Here is a 21,472-nt window from a genome sequence, read left to right on the forward strand (position 1 = left end):
TCGCAGACATGTTGCTGCGGCAGCCAATTGCAAGCTCTGTTTGACATAGACAAATATAACTCCCTCCCTTCCCCTGACAGGCTGCTGCGACGGATCCAGCGCTCACCTTCGGGTCTTTGCGACCGAATCCAGACATGTAGTCATTGATCAGGTTAAAAATGAACCCTCTGTCCATAAGCGTCAGGCAGCGCTGCAGAGGGAGAAGCACATTAGCATCCCCAGAACAGTGTGTCACTGTCCTACGTTGTCTCTATGGCCCAAGAGTCAGTTCGCCCACAGCCCTGCCAAGAGTCACACCATGTCCTGCTGGATAAACTTGCTCTATAAACTTGCTTTGTGGAAGCGTTTGGAGTGATCCACCTCCAGGGGACGAGAGCGCAATGAGAGCGCACCACTAAACCCGGCCACAGCACAGCTGCTAGGCAGGATGGCGGGCCCCCTCTGAACCATGCAGAGTCCTCTTTTCTTACCTGCTCCGAAAGCTATGCAGCAAAGCCCCAGCTGGTGAATTCACAGCATGTTCGGCGCTAGCTGCCTTGCATGCATTGAGCCTGGGAGAGAGGAGAAAGCCACTGACCTTCAGGAAGTTGGCCAAGCTGAAGTTGACATTCCTGGACTCCTCGGGGATTTCGCTGTAGCGGATGGTCACATGGGGAATTATGGCGAGAAGCAGCGAATGCAAAACGTGATGGTAGGAGTCAGGAAACCGCTGGGCTCGGGGCAGCTGAAATCAAACACAGACTCGGACGTCCAATCAGGGCCAAGGGATTAATGTGCAGGCTTCCTTGAAGCAGCCGCACAAATGAATACTCAGTTACACACCACACCCTGGGGTAATATGTGTCCCTCACGAGGCTGGAACACGGGAAGGGAACAGCCTACTACTGCTACCAGCTCATGGAGTAACCCTGCAGCTCAAATACAGGAGGTCTGTGCTGAACTGAGCCTAAGAAAAAGACCACAAATTACAGCGACAGAAGTACAAGGCAGGGGAAGTGGGGGGAGAGAAGTAAAAATAAATTCTGGCTGGGCTTTTCTGGTGTGTTGAGCACGGGCGGCACATTTTCTGGGGAGGTAAAGTTTGCAGAACAGCTGCCTGAAGGAGGCTGATGTTGTGACATCTCGTGTGTGCCTGGGGCCCTGGGCAGGCACGCTTACCTTGATTTTGTTCTCTTCTATCAGGTACATTGCCATGGACTTTGCCAGTGCTTCGAAGAAAAACCAGGAGTACTAGAACAAACACACGGAGATCAGTCCTTCTCCCGGACAGACCGAGCGCATGGCTCCGACTCCGAAAAGGCAGCATTGCAATGGCCAGAGGAGCCACACGGACAGCAGTTTGAACCGAGAGCGCCCTTTCACGCGTGTCTGAAATACGCCTTTTAAACCGATTCTGAGACACAGACTGAAGGCGAGTAGACTGCCTCTTGAAAAGGCTCGTCAGGACACCCTCTGCCTTGTGGAACTTGGATCCAGGCAGCCCATCCTGGCCCTGGGATGGAGTCCCCATGAAATCAATGGGCCTCCAGCAGGAGCAAGGGTCTGCCTGGAAAGGATCCACTTGCAGGACCGGGGGCTTTGATCATGCAAAGGCATGCAGAAAGGGCCAGGTGACACCACTGGTGCTGACATGGGGGGTAAGGTAGCACGACTGGGCCCAAAGAACATTACGCATGGGCCGAGGGAGGACACAGAAAGGGACGCCTTCCTAGGCAGAAATGCCAAATCAGACCACTTCTCTCTCCTGAACGGTCCGTGGTTGTATGTCGAATGAATGACGTGGAAACATCCCCAAGGTGCATCATACGAGGACAACACAAATGATGAGGGGTTTGGAAAGGGTGCCATCTGAAGAGAGCTTAAAAAGACTGGGACTTTTCAGCTTAGAAAAGAGGAGACTAAGGGGGGGGGGATATGCTAGAGGTCTATAAAATCATGACAGGAATGGAGAAAGCGAATATGAAAAAGTTATTGACTTGTTCCCATAACATGTCCTGTCTGCCGATAGTGGCAATACCAGGTGCCCCAGAGGGAGGGAACAGAACAGGGAATCATCGAGCGATCCCTCCCCTGTCGCCCATTCCCAGCCCCTGACAAACAGAGGTGAGGGACACCCTCCCTGCCCATCCTGGCTAATAAGTATTGATGGACCTAACCTCCATGAATTTATCTAGTTCTTTTTTTTTAAATCCTGTTCAAGTCCTGGTCTTCACAACATCCTTTGGCAAGGAGTTCCACAGGTTGACTGTGCACTGTGTGAAGAAAAAACTTCCTTTTGTTTGTTTTAAATCTGCTCCCTATTAATTTCATTTGGTGACCCCTAGATGAAATAAATAGGGAGCAGATTTAAAACAAACAAAAGGAAGTTTTTTCTTCATACAGTGCACAGTCAACCTGTGGAACTCCTTGCCAAAGGATGTTGTGAAGACCAGGACTTGAACAGGATTAAAAAAAAAGAACTAGATAAATTCATGGAGATTAGGTCCATCAATACTTATTAGCCAGGATGGGCAGGGAGGGTGTCCCTCGCCTCTGTTTGTCAGGGGCTGGAAATGGGCGACAGGGGAGGGATCGCTCGATGATTCCCTGTTCTGTTCACTCCCTCTGGGGCACCTGGTATTGCCACTATCGGCAGACAGGACACTGGGCTAGATGGACCTTTGCTCTGACCCAGCCTGGCTGCTCTTATGTTCTAGGAATCACACACAGCTGTGCCTCGTGCAGAGAGAGCTGGGACCAAGGGAGCCTGGGAAGATTACGCCGAGACTCTGGTCCCGTGAATGGGTATGAGCGGACAGAAGCAGCTTGGATGTGTAACACGGAGCCCCGACCTTCCCCCCTTTCTGCTCTGACCCTTCATGGGCCCGGCCCAGTTGCCCTTTTACCTTGAGCAGCTTATTGATGGCTAGGAAATCCGCCGACTGCTTCAGCACGGTGGCCATTGTGATGGCCAGGATTTCGTGAGTGGCCTTCGCCTGTGGGGCACTGGGCTTCTCTGCTCGGAAGCCAAACTGCAAAGGGACAAGGAGACTGTCAGGCCAGCGAGGGGCTTGCTCGCGGTGAGGAATTCACCAGACCAGAGCATGGCCCATCTGTTCCATCCCTCTAGGGCAGCTGGCACGGGCCACTATGGGCAGACAGGACGCTGGGCAAGATGGCCCTTTGGGTGACCCGGCCCGTCCGTTCTCATGTCCCGACTGACCTTTACGAAGGACCGTAAGTAATGATCTAGGCCTTCTTCATGGCACTTGGACACAATGTGGAGAAGAACCCTACAAAACAAACCAACAACCAACTGAGGGTGCAGGGTGCGACTGAGCACACTGCACCTCAGTGATACGCAAGGGTGAGCATCCGGGCGTGGGCCCTACTGCAGTACAGCCCAGCCGCCAGCCCCGGGGCTGGGGTGATCAGACAGGCTCCCAACTGGGCCTGAGGCGTTCTCGCCTGACTGGGCCTCCTCAGACTCCGCTGAGGAAGAGAGGGCCCTACAGCCGAGCAGAGGCCCCTCTGCCTCCCACCCCCAGTTTGTTTGCCTGAGTTCTGCCAGTGCCTCACATGACCAGGAGCAAAAGGGTTTCAAAAAGCAAGTTTACTAGTCACTAGGCCTGGGGTTTCCTCTCAGCTGGGGCAAGGGAGCAGGGCAGCCCTGCCAACTGTGCTCTGGCCCTCACCCCCTCGCCGAGAGCCAACCAGGACCCATCCTCGTTCTTCCTTTCACTGTGCCTTCTCCTCTGAAGCCTTCTGCCAGGAATTCTTTCCCAGTTCTCGGCTCCCCAGGCAGCTCCCCAGCCCTTTCCTCCTGAGGGACGCTTGACCTCTTTGAGCATAAGCGCTGCCCTACGTGGTGTGAGGCTTTGTACATGGCTGTGAGGGGCCATGGGTCTGGAACCAGGGACCCCAGGTCTCTAGACAACCCTCGTATTCCAGCAACCCTCCAGCAGCTGGCGGGTTGAGCAGCTAATGGAATCCCACTTCTGCCACCACCGGCACTGCCCTAGGAGCTCCAACTGAAGAGGCGTCTGACCCCACCGACGGTCCCAGCTGCTCTGCTCATGCCAGAGAGAGACAGGCAACGGGCTGTGCAACTGGCCATCTCCTGGCTGGCTGCTGCATGGCACCTACCTCTCAGGCCTGCCTGACTCCTGAGCCCCGTGGCCCTGCCTCGTTCCTCCCTCCAACCAACTCCTGGCTCCGGTCCCTGGTCTTCTGACTCCACCTCCAGTGCTGGCCCTCAGCTCAGACTCTGGTTCTCAACCTCGTCTCTGTTTCCTGGCTCTTGACTCCTACTTGGCCCTCGAGATTTGACCACCCTCATCCGCAGCCACAGCAGTCGGAGCTATGTATACAGGCCCCCAGTGACTCGGGACCTAGAGATTCCAAGGGGCCTGGGGCTCCTGGCTGCTAGTACTATTGGCCTTGGCCCCGCCCCTTCTGGGAGCACAGAGCTGGACCCCCAAGCACCTTGCCCGGGGGCCCATAGGCACAGTCAGCTCCTCTGTATATAGCTGATTTTTCACAATACTAGAGGACGATCCAGTTCTAAGGCAGGCTCCCGTGTCTGATGGGAAGTGACAGTGCGGAGCGGCAAGTAACTCTGGCCTCACTCCCAATCCCCAAGACAACAAGCGTCAGAGTCTGCAACCTTTACTCCTTCTGAGTAACACAGACCACGTGCAAGAGCGAACCCGTCCCGCCCTGCCCAGGGAGAGCCTGGCCCACCAAAAACAAAGTTTCGAAGCCAAGAAGGAAAATAAGAGAAGGAGGAGAATCACATTCCCCTAATGGCTGATCTCATCTCCAAACCCTTTGTTGGAAGGCAAGTTGACTCCACCTCCATCTGGGGAGGTCAGTACGACTTTTAACTGCAATATCAGCTGGGAGGGAGGCCAAGTTTCTCTCTATTTTGGGGGATGCAATGTCAGCATTCCTTAGCAAAAAGCTGGATTACAGCCTTCCATGCACCGCGGAAGAAAGCAGCATCAGTTAAAAAGCTCTTACATGGTGCAGTTGACAGCTACTTCATCCTCCTGGGTCACGTTGGTGAGGACTCTGAACAGCTGCATAAGAATTATTGGCAGAAACTGTATCATCCCTTGGATCTCCATGGCATGCAAACACTGGAACAGATGTTCAGAAGACAGTTTGTAGCCTGACACGTTACAGATGTTGTCAAGTGTTTATACTTTGCCCAGAGAAGTTTGCATCCATGCAGGCATTCATAGGAGGCGTGTTTGGAATTACCCGGCCAGCTCATCATGCCAGTGAGCATAAATAACTCCCCAGGGCTCAGACATACTGCCCTCGGATGTGCCCCGACAGCAAACATGGTCCAGGAACGAGTCAGCCGCTTTTACAAGAAGTCACATGACTGCTCCGAACTGCCGGATTTTTCCCAAAGGTTAGTGCTTAAGTTTTGTTCATAACTCTCTTTTTGTGACCAGTGGGAAAATTTCCAAAGGGATCTGGGCCCTTCATCATGCAGCTCCCAGCGACGTGTAATAACCCACGGGCCTCGCTCTGCTTTTGTACATGGGATGTAGGAGCTTTTGAAAGTTCAACTCTGTGAGTTTAAATATGAACTGATCTCACTCGCCCATTCCCCAGAGCTAAAATAAGGGGCCTCATTTTCAGAGGTGCTGAGCCTTTATTATGACATAGAGCATGCCCTCCACGGCCTTGTAATGTAACAACTTCCGTGCCTCAGTTTCCCCATCTATGAAACAGGGCTCACAATCGCCACTTGCCTCTCTCAGGAGACCCAACATCAGGTTATGTTTGTAAAATGGTTTCAACATGCAAACTGCGATTTACAAGTGCCCACTCTTAATAGTAAAGATGCGATTATTTTTACTCCTTAAAACGGTATTTAGCTCCATGCAAGAGACCCAATGATTTTTAATTCTACATGATCTACTCGGTGGCTACAGAATCACACTTGAAGACAAGTTGCTACCAAAGCTACCAGAAACGGTGAACGGAACGGTTCTGTCCTGGTCAGAAGTTACTGGTTATAAAAACTTGGCCCTGGTCCTACAACTCGCCTTTAGATTTCAGTGGAATGACTCTCCTCTGCCAGGCCCAGGACTCCTTTAAAATTGAAATTCAATTGCAGGCTATTGGCCGCATCGACCAAATTTTAGACTGGCAAAAAAAATACTGCACTCAGGTTATAAATCCCTGCAATAAGAAACTCTGCGAATCCAAAGGCATGCTCAGTATCAACAGCAGCACAAGAATATTAATGCAATGTAAAATAGCATCCCAGGTCAGGAAATCATTGGCACCAGCTAGGTTCAAAGTAGCCAACCCATTTAAGACAGTCGAGAGAATTACTCCTTCCCTTAAAGAAGTCTGAACAAGGGGAAATGAATGGGTACCACTGGGCCTTTACCAGCAGGGGGTGCTCAGACGCTGCACAGATGCCACTAGGTTCCCACCCTCGTAAAAATGAAACGAAAAGAGAAAACAGCAGGGCGAGTTTCTGAGCAAAGCTGGTAACAAGAGAGGAAAGGGCAGGCACCGGGAACATTCACGCCGGGGAAGCAGGGCATTATATTTAACACCTGCGGGTCAGGCGCTCACAAGGACACATGCCCCTGTCCTCTCTTGAGGCGCTGAAGGTCGTGACTCGATTTCCCACTGCGGTAGATGGAAGACTCCTGTCAACATCAATGGGAGCTGGGACAGACGGTGACGGGGAGGGTCCTTTCTCCTAGGGGCTCTGCGGTCTCACCAAACTAGCCCAGGGGGTTTCAAACTTTTTTCCTCATAACCCAGCTGAAGAAAATCGTTGATGACGCCACCCAACAGACTGTGACTGGAGTGTGGGCTGCAGGGGGGGGGAGGGAGCTGAGGCTAGAGCTTTGAGCTGTAGGAGGGGGCAGGGCTGGGGCAGGAGGGCTTATCTCGAGTGGCTCCCAGGCAGCGGTGCAGTGGGGGGGGCTAAGGCAGCTTCCTGGCTCTCTTGGCACCACAGACCAGGCTGCCCCCACACGCAGCCAGCAGCAGGTTCCCAGCCCATGGGAGAGGGGCTAGTGCTCAGGGCAGGGGCAGTGCGGGGAGCCCTGCGTGTGCCCCCCCCTTCCTCAATCTAGGAACCAGGCCTGCTGCGACTGCTTCTGGGGTGCAGCGCTGTCTATGGTGCCAGGCCAGGCAGGAGCTGCCTTAGCCCCCCTGCCCACACTGGTCACCTGATCCCCCTGCAGCCACGAGCCCCAGCGCCCGACATCCCACCCCCAGTGCTGGGGCATGACCCGTCATTTGAAAACTACTGAGCGAAACCAATAGTCTGTGCTGCGCCATGAGACGTGGCAGTTTGCAGCTCTCAGGTCCCTGTATGGGCAGTGGGTGAAGGCCCAGCTGGGGAAGGCAATCCTCAGCCCCGCCCCTTCTGCCTGAGGCTCCGCCCCTGGAGCCAAGCCCCGCCCACCCCCAGCCTGATCCTTCCTGGCCACCTGGAGGGCTGGTGTTGCCGTACTGGCAGGTTTGGGAAGGCCGTGCCTTCCTGTGCCTACAATACCAGTCGCCCAGGGTTCCCGCCTCTAGGTGTTTACAGTGTGGGGCGAGGGCCGTGCAGGAACGAAAATCAGAGCCGTGGGAGGTGTTTCCGGGAGCCCTGGGAAGGACCAGGCCCTGCTTCCCTGAATACTGATAAGTGCGTGTATCTGGCTCGAAGCGCCCAGGGCAAGAGGTTCACTCTCCGGGCTCTGGGGCTGAGAGTCTCAGGGACCCTGAGGTGCGGCTGCACAGATCGATAACGCTGTCGCTGTACCACACTCGCACACCCCGCCCCGTTGGCACCCTCCCCGTGGAATACTTAGGGGCGCCGGTGCGGGCGGACAAGCCACGGACAGGCCATAACAAGGGTCAGGGGTGGACACTGTTCACCTTTAGGTATTTCACAAGCTCGCCTGGCACCTCTTTAGCTCCCGCCTGGACCAGCTGGCAGTGCTGGAAGAATTTGTGCAGGTGCAAGTCCTGAAGAGAGAGACGAAAACCAACCGATGTCAGTGCAGCAGCCTTGACCCCACATTTCGGCAAACCTCCCTCATTAGACCCTCTTCCCTCTGGCTCCCTGTTCACTGCAGCGTTCTGCACTGAATAGCTGTCTCAGGAAGCTTGCCGACCTGCCCCCCAACTGGGTCCCTGTGGCTAGCCCACCCCACACAGTCTGCTCAGTGTCGACCTCCTCCTGCCCCTTCCAGGCCCCGCCACTGGGGGGAGGGACAAATGCTCTCTTCTCCTAGCTCCTGGCATTTGAACCGGCATTTCTGTGCTCGTCTGCCTCGCTGACCCCCTCCGAAATGTCTTCCTCTCTCCCCTGCCTGCCTCGCGTCACCTCCCCCGCTGCGCTCACATTTTATCACTGGGTTATTCACTGCTGAGTGGGGGCGGTGACGCAGGTTGCGTGCCGGGCGCAGCACAGATGGGCTTGGGCGGTTGCTACCGACACCACGGCACGATTCAGAGCAGGAAGTAGGCTCCGCCGTCCCCGAAAAGCCTACGCTAAATACGGCAGCTGCACGCCGGGGCCTGAGCCCCACGAACTCATCAGGCTGGCATCACTTCGGCACTCAGGTGCGAAACATAGGTCGGACCTCCCAAATCCAGGACGCTCTGGTCCGGCAACATCTCTGGTCCAGCAGGGCCACGATGTTGCTGGACCAGAGACTCCAGAGACCGGGAGCAGGATCCAGGTGGGAGAACGTGGGAGCTGGGGAGTCCCAGCTGGGCCAGGGAACCCCCAGAGGTAGTGGGGCAGGCAGCAGCTGAATGGGGCTGGCGGTGGCTTCAGCAGGGGAATCCTGGGGAAACCCCAGCAGCAGTGGGGCAGGCAGTCCCAGCAGGGCCAGCGGCAAAGCAGGGAGTCCCAGCTTTGGGAGCTCCAGAGAGAGGAGCAGGCAGCCAGGAGGGGTGCATTGACTCCCTTGGTCTGGAAAACTCCCCGGTCTGGTACTGCTCAGGACCCGAGGATGCTGGACCAGGGAGGTTTTGCTGGCACAGCTCTGGTGCAACAGCTCTCGTGGTGCCGACATGGCCCACCATGCCACGGCATTGCTGCTCAGACCCGTGGCTCCTGTGGCCCACTCAGTCACAAGGATGGCCTCAGGGTCACGCCCTGGGACTACGAAATGCGTTGCCGCGGGTTTGCCCTATTCAGCAGGGCCGGGTGAAGGTTTTCCACGTAAATGTCTCTGCACAGCGGCGCAGGCGACTGACTGCAGGTTGTTGGGGAAAGCCACGAGCTGTTATTCCCCAGACTCTCTGGCTTGCTCTGCAGAGCACCAATCCCTTTCCTACGGCAGGGGGCAGGTCACATCATTCTACCCCACGTCCTCCAGGCCTGTGCTATAAGGTTTTACTACCCCTGTTCCCCGGACAAGGAACGAGACAGCCCGTTTACCTGAGTGTAAATGGTTGACTCCAAGTGGATTTTGATCTTAAACAGCGGCTTTGCTCCGTCCACCCATTTCGCATCAACGCTTGGCTGCTGCGAACAGAAGATACTCAGCTGTGTGGCTGCAGGCACCGGCAGACGAGAACGAGGCTTTCTGCAGCTGGATCTTATGCCCAGCCCTGTTAGTTAAATGCTCACTGACTGCACAGAGTCCGATGAAAAGGGCTTTGCATGGAGTCGTCCTCCATCACGGAGAGCCCCCTCCAGCTGGGCTGTTTCCAGCCAGCCTCACTGAGCCCACGTAATACACATAGCCCTGTGTGGATACAACATTTGCATCCATATCCGCAGCCGTTGCCACAAAAGGAGCCACGGGCACCTGCAGCTACACCCAGGGCAGCAGATACCCACAGCTGTAGAGCAGATATCGGCAAACTTGCTGGGTTCTCGATACAACATTTGCATCCGCATCCATATCTGCAAAAATGAGCCCGGGCTATCCACATCTACATCTGTGGATGCGGTTACTTGTGGATAGAACGTGACTCTGCAAATCTGCAGGGTTCTCCATACGAAATTTGCATCTGCAAAAATAAGCTGGGGATATCTGCATCTATATCCAGATACCTGTGGATATGAAGCGGATATCTGCGGATTTGCAGGGCTCTACTAATCCCCAAGCCCCATACAACTGCCCATTGGGGAGATGCGCAGGGAGTCACACCCCATTCGGGTGAGCAGGGAAGAAAGGCCCAGACAGACAGACATAGCACATGGAGTCCCCTATAAAGCCGGGACTTGTCTGACGCCCAGGCAGTAACGCCACAGAGCACGAGGGCCTTTTCTGGCTGTACTGTGGTGGTGATGGGGAGAGCCAGGCTTGTTGGATGGACGGGGGGGCTAAGATCTGTGGACCAAAGGCAAACCCGAGGCTGGACACGGTGACAGACACAGCGTTCGTCTCCTCCTCGCTCCAAAGTCAAGGGATTTAAACTCTTTTCCTACCTTGCGCGACTCCATGTCCCCAAGGCCCAGGTAGCCGGGTGGAAGATTGGCCGAAACGGGCAAATGCTGCTCCAAGGTGATAATTCGGCCATCCCTCAGCAAAGGCAGCCAGGCAAAGCCCACTGTGGAACAGCCAACGAGCAGAGGTCACGGCCCCTGCAGCAGGATGCGTTCAGCAGTTTCCCATCAGACGTCCCTGGAACCATGGCTCACCCTCAACCAGCTTGGCCTGAGGGAGGACTGTCGGCCCCAGCGCTCAGTGGACCTCAGCACGGAACGTTACATGTGCACCCCGATCCTGCTCCAACCCGGCACTGCACTCCCATGGGCGGTCCCATTGCAGCCAACGGAACTGCAAAGGCCAGACTCTGCACGAGAGGCTGCAGGAGTGAGGCAGCCGTCGTATTGCAGTAGCAGTGGGGCCGACAGACTTGCTGGGCCCCTGGGCAAGGTGGAGGAGGGCGGAGCCTCGAGCAGAAGGGGCGGGGCCGGGGCAGCCAGCAGTAGCACTGTCCAGACCACTCTGTGCCCCTCCCCACCTCACCAGCCCTTAGTACTGCCTGGAACATGCTGCATGGGGCTCCCGCGGCGATTTAGAGGGCCAAGGGCTCCAGCCCCCTCCACTGCCACAGTTGCAGTGACTGAGAGACCTAGCCCCTTTTGAATTGTCAGGCCCTGAGGCAGTTGTTCCCTTTGCACCCCCTCCCCTCAGTGGGCCTGTGGGGTACACACTAAGCCCTTGTGTTGCTTCCTGCCCACAAGGATTCATTGGCTCATAAGAAGATGCAAACAGACCCGTATCTCAAATCACAGCCAGCATCTTCTATTTATTTGTGTCTTTACATGTATTCCCACCGCCGCGCTGTCGATTTTAAGGGCTTGTAATTTAAGCAGCCAACATACCTGGAGTTTCAACGGCATCCTGCTTTTTCATCGATGCCTTGGTGTTGATTTCACAGCTGACGTGACAGAAGGTGAAAAGCAAATGATGCTTTTGGTGGAGGTGAATCGGCAGCTCAATTTTAATCTAAAATGACACCATGACACAGGACACTGGATTTCTAATTGCCAAGTTTTACTGCGGGTGCTCGTATCGACTGACATTTCACCATCAGTTTCAGAATCACACATTGGGTCACAGGTATTCCTACGCAGTTAGAACTCCACTGAGGAACCAGATTCATTGCCTGTTACTTATACGTTGTGACTAGGGATGGCAAGCGATTAAAAAAATTAATCGCGATTAATCACATGATTAATCGCATGTGCTGCCCCTTTGAAACGCAGTGGCGGTGTTTCAAAGGGGCAGCACTGCAGGACCCCAGGATCAGCTGGAGTCCCTGTCCCTTCAAAGGAGCAGCGCAACATTAATGCCTGCAATTAATGCGTTAAAAGAAATGAACACGTTAATCCTGCCTTGAGTTAATTGCAGACATTAACACAGATCAATTGACAGCCCTAGTTGTGACCATACCTGACCACATACGAGGAAAGCAAGACACCAGAAAACAAACGGACATTAAACCAGAAAAATCATTGTGCAGAGGGGCCAATAACAATTCTCCCCCCTCAGTCCACAGAGAGGCGCTGGGCTTCTCCGTGGCTTTGCCACGCCCATGGAAGGCCATTACTTCCCACAGTTGTTCTAGGGTCAAGTGTTTACCTCATCGTAGAATTCGGGACTTTGGTTATGATGCAACACCACTGCATAGGCATTTGCTGTCAGGATGGGACCACCGGGTTTGCCATAGATACACTGGAACGAAGGTAAGGGACATGTCGGATCCAAGGCAGCTCCCACCCAAACATGCCCACCACAATGATGAAATACCTCGGAACTAGGGAAAACGGACATTTTCCTAAATTCTCTTCTCCAGCTCAGAGAGACCATTTGACTGGAGAATAAATCCATCAAGGACTGTTAGCCAGAATGGGCAGGAATGGTTCCCTGGCCTCTGTTTGCCAGAAGCTGGGAATGGGTGACAGGAGGCGGATCACGTGATGATTCGCTGCTCTGTTCCCTCCCTCTGAGGCATCTGGCATTGGCCACCGTGGGCAGACAGGACACTGGGCTAGATGGACTTTGGTCTGACCCCTTCTGGCCGTTCTTACAAGCCAGTGATATTGACCTAACAAAGTGCCCATTCTACATACGTGTATTTCCTGTTTCAGAAGTAGACTATGAACCAACCTTCAAGGCTTGGGCATCAGCTTCATCCGAGTCCTTGAACTCCATGCAGACGGCAATATTCCTTGCCTGGAGACAGGAAGAACGGGGCAGTGAGCTACTAGGGTTACATTGTCCGAACAGCCCAGGTGCCCTGCGACTCACCTTTGCAAATGTTTTCTGGCTGTCATACTTCAAGTGCAAGGGGTAGACGTAGAGATGGTTATTGTAAATAGTGAAAGGATAACAGTATTTCGCCACTTCAGGGACAAACTCTTCCACCTCAACGGCAACTGTCTCCTGGTCCCGCTCAAAAGGCTTTATAGGGATGTAAGACGCAGTAACACAGTCTAAAGGAGGAGGAAATACTGAGATAAGCAGGTGTCTGACAGCCATGGGAAAGACCACAACTGCAACGTACCATTTCACACCTGAAATTCCACCTTGGCCATCACATAGAGTGCTCACACTGCAGAGACGCGTGTGTATACACCCCAAACAATGTTCCCTCACGTGTATTTTCCGTGTGCAGATTTTTTCCATCCATTGTGTGGAATAATGTTTTTACATGCGCTGAGGCAAGTGTGACTGTGCACCATCAGTATAAACAAAAAACCTGGCTGTGGGCGCTCTTGCTAGTCAGATGGATCACACCTGAATTTCTCCTAAGCAGGGGCACAAGCGCTCAGCTCGCAGGGAACTCTAGCCCCACAGCAGAATTTGGCTCCTTGGCATTCCATGTTAGTGGGCCAATGTCTCCAGTCACACACGTGATACAGTCCCTTGGATGGAATTGTACCTGGTTGACTGATGGGAATTTGGCCCATTGTTAAGTCAGTATTTTAGGAATCTAACACTGGCTTAGCGCCTCTCTCCCGGAGGATGAAAAAGTCGCTTTTCATCCTCATGATCAGGGTAACCTCTGTTTGTTGTTTGTTATGTGCCTTCACATGCAATTCCCACAGATTCTAAGGATAGCTCCCGACATGCATATAGGGGAAGATTTTATCTTCAATTATCTTAACCTTAGTGTGACTAAAGTGGCTTTTCATACAACTAAAGAACACCTTGAGTAAGAAGATGTAGGTTCTGTCTATTCCCAGCCTGCTGGATAATCCAGGGCAAACCCCTTTACGCTCTGTGCCTCAGTTTCCCTACCAGTGAAAGGAGGGCAACGATACCACCCCCACAAGAAACGCTGCACACAATGAAATGTTAACAGCCCAGCTGACGGTCAGATGTGGGTTTCTTACTTGAGAATTCCAGAGGGATGCCCTCGATGGTGACATTTAAGTGGCCCGGGATAACCTGGAGTTTTGTCTTCTCTGGCCTGCGACAGAAAGCAAGAACAAATGCCTCAATCCTGATCATTCAAACACTGAACAAGTGAGCCCCAAAGAGCTGAGCTTCTCGGGGTGGGGTAAGAACTCTCTCGTGGCCACACATCCTAGTGGAAAGACCATTCAAATGCCCGATGAGCTGCTGCCGCCATTCTTCACACTCACTTTTTATACTCGGCCAGCAGCTTCAGAAGGTCCTCGCTGGAGAGTTTGCCGCTGTCTTGTTTGTAGAGAGGAGAGAATTTCCCGTTGTGATCCAGCGCGCCCTGAGAGTCTTTGAAAACCGGCCTGCAAAACACAGAAGTGACCACAGCTCCCAATCAGTACAGCCCAGGAGCAGCGGAGCTCCCACGCCGGCCTGGGACACACTCCTCGTCGGCATCTCCCAGGTGCTGTGCTCTGCCTCTGTTATGATTCACACATGATGCTGGGCTGCGTGAACGGAAGTGTTGTGAGCAAGACACGAGAAGTCATTCTTCCGCTCTGCTCTGTGCTGATTAGGCCTCAGTTGGAGTATTGTGTCCAGTTCTGGGCACCACATTTCAAGAAAGATGTGGAGAAATTGGAGAGGGTCCAGAGAAGAGCAAGAAGAATGATTTGAGGTCTAGAGAACATGACCTAGGAAGGAAGGCTGAAGGGATTGGGATAGTTTAGTTTGGAAGAGAGAAGACAGAGAAGGGACATGATAACGATTTTCAAGTATCCAAAAGGGTGATTCAGGAAGGAGGGAGAAAAATTGTTCCCCTTGGCCTCTGAGGATAGGATAAGAAGCAATGGGCTTGAATTGCAGCCAGGGGGAGATTTAGGTTGGACATTAGGAAAAACTTCCTGCCTATCAGCGTGGTGAAGCACTAGAATAAGTTGCCTGAGGGGGTTGTGGAATCCCCATCTCTGGAGATACTGAAGAGCAGGTTGTATAGAATCTGTCAGGGATGGTCTAGCCCAGTGTTTCTGAACGTGTTCTGCGGGAACATTTAGAGAAACACGTTAACTGACCACCCCAGTGTGTTTACTTACCGGCGCCGCGGCCACGGAGCCTCGCGGTTCCCATTGGCTCCGGTTCGCTCTTTGCAGCCAAGTGGAGCTGCGGAAGTGGTGGCCCAACCCACGCCGCTTCTCACAGCTTCCCTTGGCTGCAAAGGATGAAACAGAGCCAATGGGCACCACGAGGCTCTGTGGCCGTGGCGCCGGTAAGTAAGCACATCAGGGCGGCCAGAAACACTGGGCTAGCTGGTGTTTGGTCCTGCTAGGAGGGCAGGGGACTGGACTCGATGACCTCCCGAGGGCCCTTCCAGTTGTAGTGTGCTAGGACTAACAGCGTAGGGAGAAGGAAGAGACCCAAAGCCCATCGGTATCAGGGGAACCTTTTCATTGACTTCAGTGGGTGTGGGGCCAAGCTCAAAGGGTGAGATTCACTCCTGTGCAGAACACACACCAGGGCTACGCCACACGCACACTCAAACCAGCTCATCCTCTGCACACCGGAATGAACGGCATCCCACGGCCAGCCTGCGGGCTCACCAGCTTGTCCTTGCAATAGCCACACTGCTCATGGAACCTCGGTGGATGCAAGCAGCCACAGGCCACGCTGACATCCCAGAGTCGTTACCATCTTGGCTTGGGACCAAGAGCAGCCCAGAGAGGGAACGGGAGACAGTGGGATGAATTTATAACTCAGTGATGATGTTTTCAAGGGAGACGCACTCAGAGCCAGCTTGGCTCAGTGTATTTTTACTCTCAACCCAAGAACTTTTGGAGGATCAGCCCATGGTCTTCAGTCAGCTCAGACCCTGAAGCAGGAGGATTTAATCACTACAACTGGTTGGAAATGATTCACCCATGTGTTTTCGGTGAAACACACCAGTACTGCTGAAATCTAGACAGCCCAACAAATGTGTGGATATGTTGAAAATTCCCGTGGGAAGAAAAATGCCCTTGTTTAGTTTTGAATTTTTTATTTTGGGGAAGGTTTGTTTCAGATTTTATTTTGCTTCAGGGTTTTCACTTTTAAAAATTATTTTCACAATACTCCTTAACATGCCAGCACTAGTGGTGCACAATAGGACCTCATCTGAGAGCTAAAATATTCAATTTTGTTTTAAAAATCACTGAAGCAAATGCGACATAACCACAATGGAAACATTTTCATTTCCAGATCAGAGTGTCTTCTGCTTGTAGCCATGAACAATCTGACCCTGCTACTGTTATCACGTTATGAAAGAATGCTAAAATAAATATAAAAGTGGAAAAAAATTCTAAAGCAAGAACAAATTTGGAATTTCAGAATTCCAAAACAAAAATTTTCCCATACAGAAATTTTACAGAAATTTTGTTTCTTAGGAAATTTCTATTGTTTTTGGTTTGATAGGGAAGACTAACATTTCAAAATGTTGATATTTCCCATGAAACAGAAATTTCACATTTCAACGAGCTCTATTTATAGTTTTCCCCTAAATGCTTGTTTATTTTCTAATCTTTCCTGTTCTGATTCTGGCTCACAAAAACAATTGGTATCACCAAATTCTGCCCTTCGTCGCATTTGTGCAGCTTCCCTGGCTTACGGAATTTGGCCCTTAACCATCACCACGGGGCCTTGTTTGCAAACAGCACAGACAACAACAACTTCAGAAGGACAGGGCAGAGTTTCAAGTCAACTGACCTGGCAGCCCAAGCAAAGGGCATCCTGTACCGCCCAAGCCGACCACACACCTGCTTAGCCAACTTATGAACCTTCTGGGCAGTCTGGAGAAAAGAGAAAAACAAAATAAACCAAGAGAAAGGATCCATGGGGTCACGCTTCCTAGGGCCGGAGTTACGCTGCGACAGTTCTGGGGAAAGAAAGCCCTCCACTTTCTAGCAACGTACAGCCAGGTAAGAGTCCAAGCAGCTAAGACATTCCCCACCCTGAGCCTCACCCAACTTACTCCAAAGTCAAATCGACTCTTCTCGTTGAATTCAGTGGAAGGGTCACATCCCAGCTCGACTACACACAGCTTACGGCAGCTGCCACTAGAGGGCCCCCAAGCCCTGCTGCCTTTTGAATCCATGGGCCACCATGCTCATTGTGCACCCCAGCTGAACACAAGGGGGTGGAGCTCTGCTTAGGGTGGGCGTGGCTATCAGGGAGGCTGTATTCTGCATGGTTCTGAACCCTGCAAACTGCGGGGCAGGAGCCATCTGCATTAAACAATCACTCTTCCCACCTGCAGGCCCAAACCCAAAGACAACCCGAGGCAGCGGGTTGCATGCAGGGCTGCATCTCTGTTGTGCATAACAGCTCCACATCCAGTCTCAGGCCTGGCACAGTTCTAATGTGCTGGGGAAACAAGGACCACGCTCTGTTCTGAGAGCTGAGCTGACATCAGCCGGGATCCCAGTGACCACCACTAGGCCAGAAACACCAAGAGCAGCGGCCATCTAAACTGATCAGGGAAAGCCCACGGTTTGTCAAACGGGGCAAGAAAGAACACTCCCTCTGTATTTTCCTGCTTGTAAGATGCTCCTGAGCCAACGGAGCCGGGCCAGCTCCAGGTTACCAGAGGAGCGGTTTTGCAGTGCTCTTTAGGAGACCACTCCGTGCACAGCGTTATCGATTACCTTCCCCGGGTCTGAGTTCTTGATGTACGGGTCCGCGCAGTGCGTGATGCTGCCCTGCAGCACCTTCTCCACACGGGCCACAAGAAAGATCTCCACGTGGGGGTTCGCCACGGAGAAAACTCCCTGGAAGTCAATGAACAGCACCGAGTCAGAGGCCACAACCGTTCCCCCGGCCACGCGTTCCTCCAGCTCCAATCAGAAGGGAGCCTGCTAGTCATGGGCGGCTGGTAGAGCAGGCAAGGGGAGGCTCAGCCTCCCCAACACTGCCTACACACCCCGGCCACCAGGAAGGCTGGGGCCACCACATGACAGCCCGGCTTCCCCAGCCCCACAGTAATACCAGCCCTCCAGGTGGCCAGGAAGGATCGGGCTGGGAGTGGGTGGAGCTTGGTTCCAGGGGCAGGGCCTCAGGCAGAAGGGGTGGGGCTGGGGCTTGTCTTCCCTAGCTGGGCCCTCACCCGCCTCGCCGCCCATGCTGCTAGTTCACCATGTTGGTACCACATGGGCTCCTGGCTCATGCCACCTATTGACATGGCTCCGGGGCCATGCGCCAGGTTCCATCTGGTTTTCCTGGTCTGAGTGAGGCCACACCTGAGAGAGGCAACTGGACAGGGCCAGCCCTCCCTCAGTACTTCTCGGGGCGCGGCACCAGCCGCGGGGCGTGGAGGGTGAAATGGCTGATCAGCTCGCTCTACGAGCCCAGGACGTTTGGGTTCACGGCAGAACGCAGAGCTGGGCGGAAGGGGTTTGGGAACAAAACCTGCCTCCCACTCAAAGTAAAGCTACCGCGTATGCTTAAACCAGGGGGAGGGACCTTTTTATGGATTGGGGGTTGCTGACCCACGGAAAAATCAATTGGGGGCTGCACATAAGAGAGAAGCCACCCCCCCACCCCTCCAAAAAACCCACCTTCACTCATGTGGCCCCCGACAGAAGGAAAAAGGAGGGGTCCAGGCTAGTCAATTCTGTGTGCTCCAGCCCCATGGAGGGACAGCAGAGGGGCTGGAGCTCGGGGCTAGATCCAGGCAAGCCGAGGGCCGCATCCAGCCCCTGGGCCATAGGTTCCCTGCCCCTGGCTTAAAGCGATGAGCTGGGAGTGTCCAAGACCCCCCCCCCCACCCGGCAAGGAGATTCCCTTCTCCCAGTTGCCTCCACTGGCTCCTCCGTGAATCCCATTTCAGGCAGAGCTGAGGACACTTTTGGTTAACTCCAAGGGAAAGCGCCAGCCCATTGTGTTTGCAAGTTTTGTTGGTGAACATTCAGGCCACAGGCGAGCGAGGGCTGCGTGCGTGGGACCATCTTCCTGTGCTGTGTCCGCCCAGCAGCGCACAGCACAGCTGGGCCCCGGCCCAGGACTAAGGTGTCCCCGGATGCCACAATCAATCGCTCACGTGCTCAACGTTTTCTGAGGTGCTGCCAAACCCTCGCCACTTCTTCCTTGCATGGACAGTGACCACAAGGTAAGAAAGCCCCCGGCAGGGCCTCACCTGCTTTACGTAGCGCAGGCGAGATTCAGCAACCCTGGGAACCAGGTGCTCGCTGGGCGACGCCCCCTTGGTCTGACTGTCCCCCGCGGCTTGGCTGGAGCTGTCCGCCAGCATCTCCCGTATGGAGGGAGGATTCAAGTCCACGTGGAAATCAGCTGAAATCTTGCAGTTGTTTTTTAGGTCAAACAATGCCAGGCTGACGAAAAACGGCTCAACCTGGGAATTGGAAATAATGCTCTTGTTAAAACATCATGGTCCGGGGGCTAACGTCTAGGTGTACTTGGAATTCACTGCCAGACACTCGAGCGTGACCTCTGCTTCTTTGAGTTGCGGGTCAGTGCTTATGATGAAATTCACCCTTTCACAAGGACCATGCACCACTGAGGAGCTACAGAGCCCAGCTACGCAGGCTGAATTTCACCGAGAAAGTACAGAAGCAATCATTGATTTGCTTTTAGCTATCCACAGAGACCACTTCACTCAATAAAAACGCAAGATGGCCCAGCAAAGATGAATAGTGCCACTTGAAAATCACAGCCCTATCACACAGAAGGAAGAGAAACGGGTTGTTTCTACACGTGGCGGAACACAACGGTCAGGGACAGATGAAGATGCTGATTAGTCAGCAGGAGCGGTTTGTCTGGTAGGGCGAGAAAGGACGCAAGCTCAGCACACAGCTGTGTCTTCACTAGCATTTTTGTTTGTCGGGGGTGTGTAAAGAACCTAAGTGTCTGCAACAGAAATGCTGGTGTGGACCAGTGTTCCCTGTACGCTGAGCAAGAGAAATTCAAGAGAATTTCAAATGCCACCCAGCTGATTAGCAGAGAGTTCAGCCAGCACCATGTGTTTTTACAGGTGGTGCACATCTGCACATTCCTTGGGGCATGTTACAAAATGTATTCCACACATGGATGCAAAAAATTAGGGGGAACATTTGTGTGGACCAGTGTTCCCTCTAAACTGCTCTGCAGCAATTTCATGGGTGACTGACTGGGCGGGGCTGATTAATCACCTGTGAAGCTGGGCTGCCCCCCCAGCTTAGAGGGAACACTAGTGTGGACAGTCCAGTCCTAGCGGGAGATACTCTCTCACCAACTCTCTCACCAACATAATAAACCTTTGCCTGTGAGCAGCGGTAACTAACGCCAGCAGGGAGCTCTCCCCTGCTGGCCTAGAGCGGCTGCATGGGAGACCTCACCCTGCCGGAAGACCTGTAGTCTACACGGAGCCTACGCATGCAGATTGTTAGCAAGTTACCTCACATCTCACCAAGTCCCAAAGAACTCAGTTCTGAGTTGGACATCAGCTGCATTCTCGCCAGAGACTACGTATTTCTGGGTCGCATCAGGCAGAGTCCCGCACAGAAATCTCCCAGCATAAACTAGCCACCTGTTACTAGCCTGTTGCGCCTTGCACGTGAACCGTGTGACACGAGTTCCCCCAGAAGGTGGCTATCTCAGACTTCTGGGAAGGCTTTGCAGCTACCCGCCTTGCCACATCGCAACAATTCCACGTACATGTTTTTGGTTGGGAACGATGGTAAAAGGCAAAGGTAGCTGCGAAGGCAGGGCGGCAGCAGGCAGCCTGTAAACCCACCCTCAACGGCCCAGTGAGGGACAAATCTGCTGTCTCCAGCCCTGACTCTGCCGCCTCAAATCTGAAATCCCCACTGGCCCCAGGTGCATCAGGCCCAAGGATTCTATGACAGAGACGTGCTTCCATGCCTCTCGCGTTGGTGAAACACTGTGAAGGATGGATGCAAATTGAGGCCCCGGGCCTGCAATGAGCTCTGTGCCAGTCACCCGTGTCTGTCCACAGGTCACTAGAAGCAGGGCCGGGGCCAGTGTTCCCTAAACGCTGAGCACTTGGGCGGCCACTCAGGAGAGATTCAAATGCTACCCAGCTGATTGGCAAAGAGCCCACACCACTGTGGACGCTTTGCTAATTAGCTGGGCGGCATTTGAGTATTGCAACATTTCAGCTGGCAGGCTGTTTTTCTACTGGTGGTGCACATCTGCACATGCCTTGGTGCACAGAACAAAATTTATTTTGCACATAGGCGCAAAATTAGAGGGAGCACAGATTGGGGCCTTATTTCTTTTCCCCCGTAGGTTTCTGTTGGTGATCAGGCAACATGGGCTGGTAACAGTCTACGTCTAAGCACCGTTTCCGCAGACGCAATGCGCGTGCCCAGTGAAAATGCATACGTTTGTGGGGGAGCCCTCGGATCGGTCACAGGTATGAGCCAGGAGGTTGAAGGTTAAATCGTGACAATTCACCAAAAAGCGCCTGCTGCATTTCTCCTCGAAGGGCTTAACGTCTGGCTCAATTCCAGAGAAATCCAGCCTCTGGAAAACAAATGACACGCTCTTTAACACAGGACGTCACACACACCAATGCAAGGGATCGCACTCCATCTCCTGGCATCAAAAAATGGGACAAAAAATGCAGCACTTGCATACAAGGGGAGCCCACT

At 53.4% G+C, this 21,472-nt stretch overlaps 1 protein-coding gene across 5 annotated transcripts in view; it reads right to left on the minus strand.

The window, feature by feature from the left end:
- Window positions 1-21,472, minus strand: part of DOCK11 (dedicator of cytokinesis 11) — a 126,725-nt gene that overhangs the window by 52,602 nt on the left and 52,651 nt on the right. For 4 of the 5 annotated variants that reach the window (XM_075941156.1, XM_075941158.1, XM_075941153.1 and 1 more), the window contains exons 11-29: window positions 21,204-21,344; window positions 18,997-19,212; window positions 17,510-17,632; window positions 16,572-16,654; window positions 14,078-14,200; window positions 13,826-13,902; window positions 12,738-12,922; window positions 12,597-12,662; window positions 12,069-12,161; window positions 11,309-11,432; window positions 10,406-10,527; window positions 9,407-9,493; window positions 7,891-7,980; window positions 5,002-5,120; window positions 3,203-3,272; window positions 2,886-3,011; window positions 1,159-1,230; window positions 578-724; window positions 107-190 (exon numbers count right to left, since the gene is read on the minus strand). In XM_075941156.1, the coding sequence (XP_075797271.1) occupies window positions 107-190; window positions 578-724; window positions 1,159-1,230; window positions 2,886-3,011; window positions 3,203-3,272; window positions 5,002-5,120; window positions 7,891-7,980; window positions 9,407-9,493; window positions 10,406-10,527; window positions 11,309-11,432; window positions 12,069-12,161; window positions 12,597-12,662; window positions 12,738-12,922; window positions 13,826-13,902; window positions 14,078-14,200; window positions 16,572-16,654; window positions 17,510-17,632; window positions 18,997-19,212; window positions 21,204-21,344 (2,148 nt within the window). The remainder of the gene's footprint in view (window positions 1-106; window positions 191-577; window positions 725-1,158; window positions 1,231-2,885; window positions 3,012-3,202; window positions 3,273-5,001; window positions 5,121-7,890; window positions 7,981-9,406; window positions 9,494-10,405; window positions 10,528-11,308; window positions 11,433-12,068; window positions 12,162-12,596; window positions 12,663-12,737; window positions 12,923-13,825; window positions 13,903-14,077; window positions 14,201-16,571; window positions 16,655-17,509; window positions 17,633-18,996; window positions 19,213-21,203; window positions 21,345-21,472) is intronic. The other variant, XM_075941154.1, reaches the window with a different exon arrangement.

Source organism: Pelodiscus sinensis, chromosome 13, assembly GCF_049634645.1.
Source record: "Pelodiscus sinensis isolate JC-2024 chromosome 13, ASM4963464v1, whole genome shotgun sequence".
In the NCBI taxonomy this organism is placed as follows: domain Eukaryota; kingdom Metazoa; phylum Chordata; order Testudines; family Trionychidae; genus Pelodiscus; species Pelodiscus sinensis.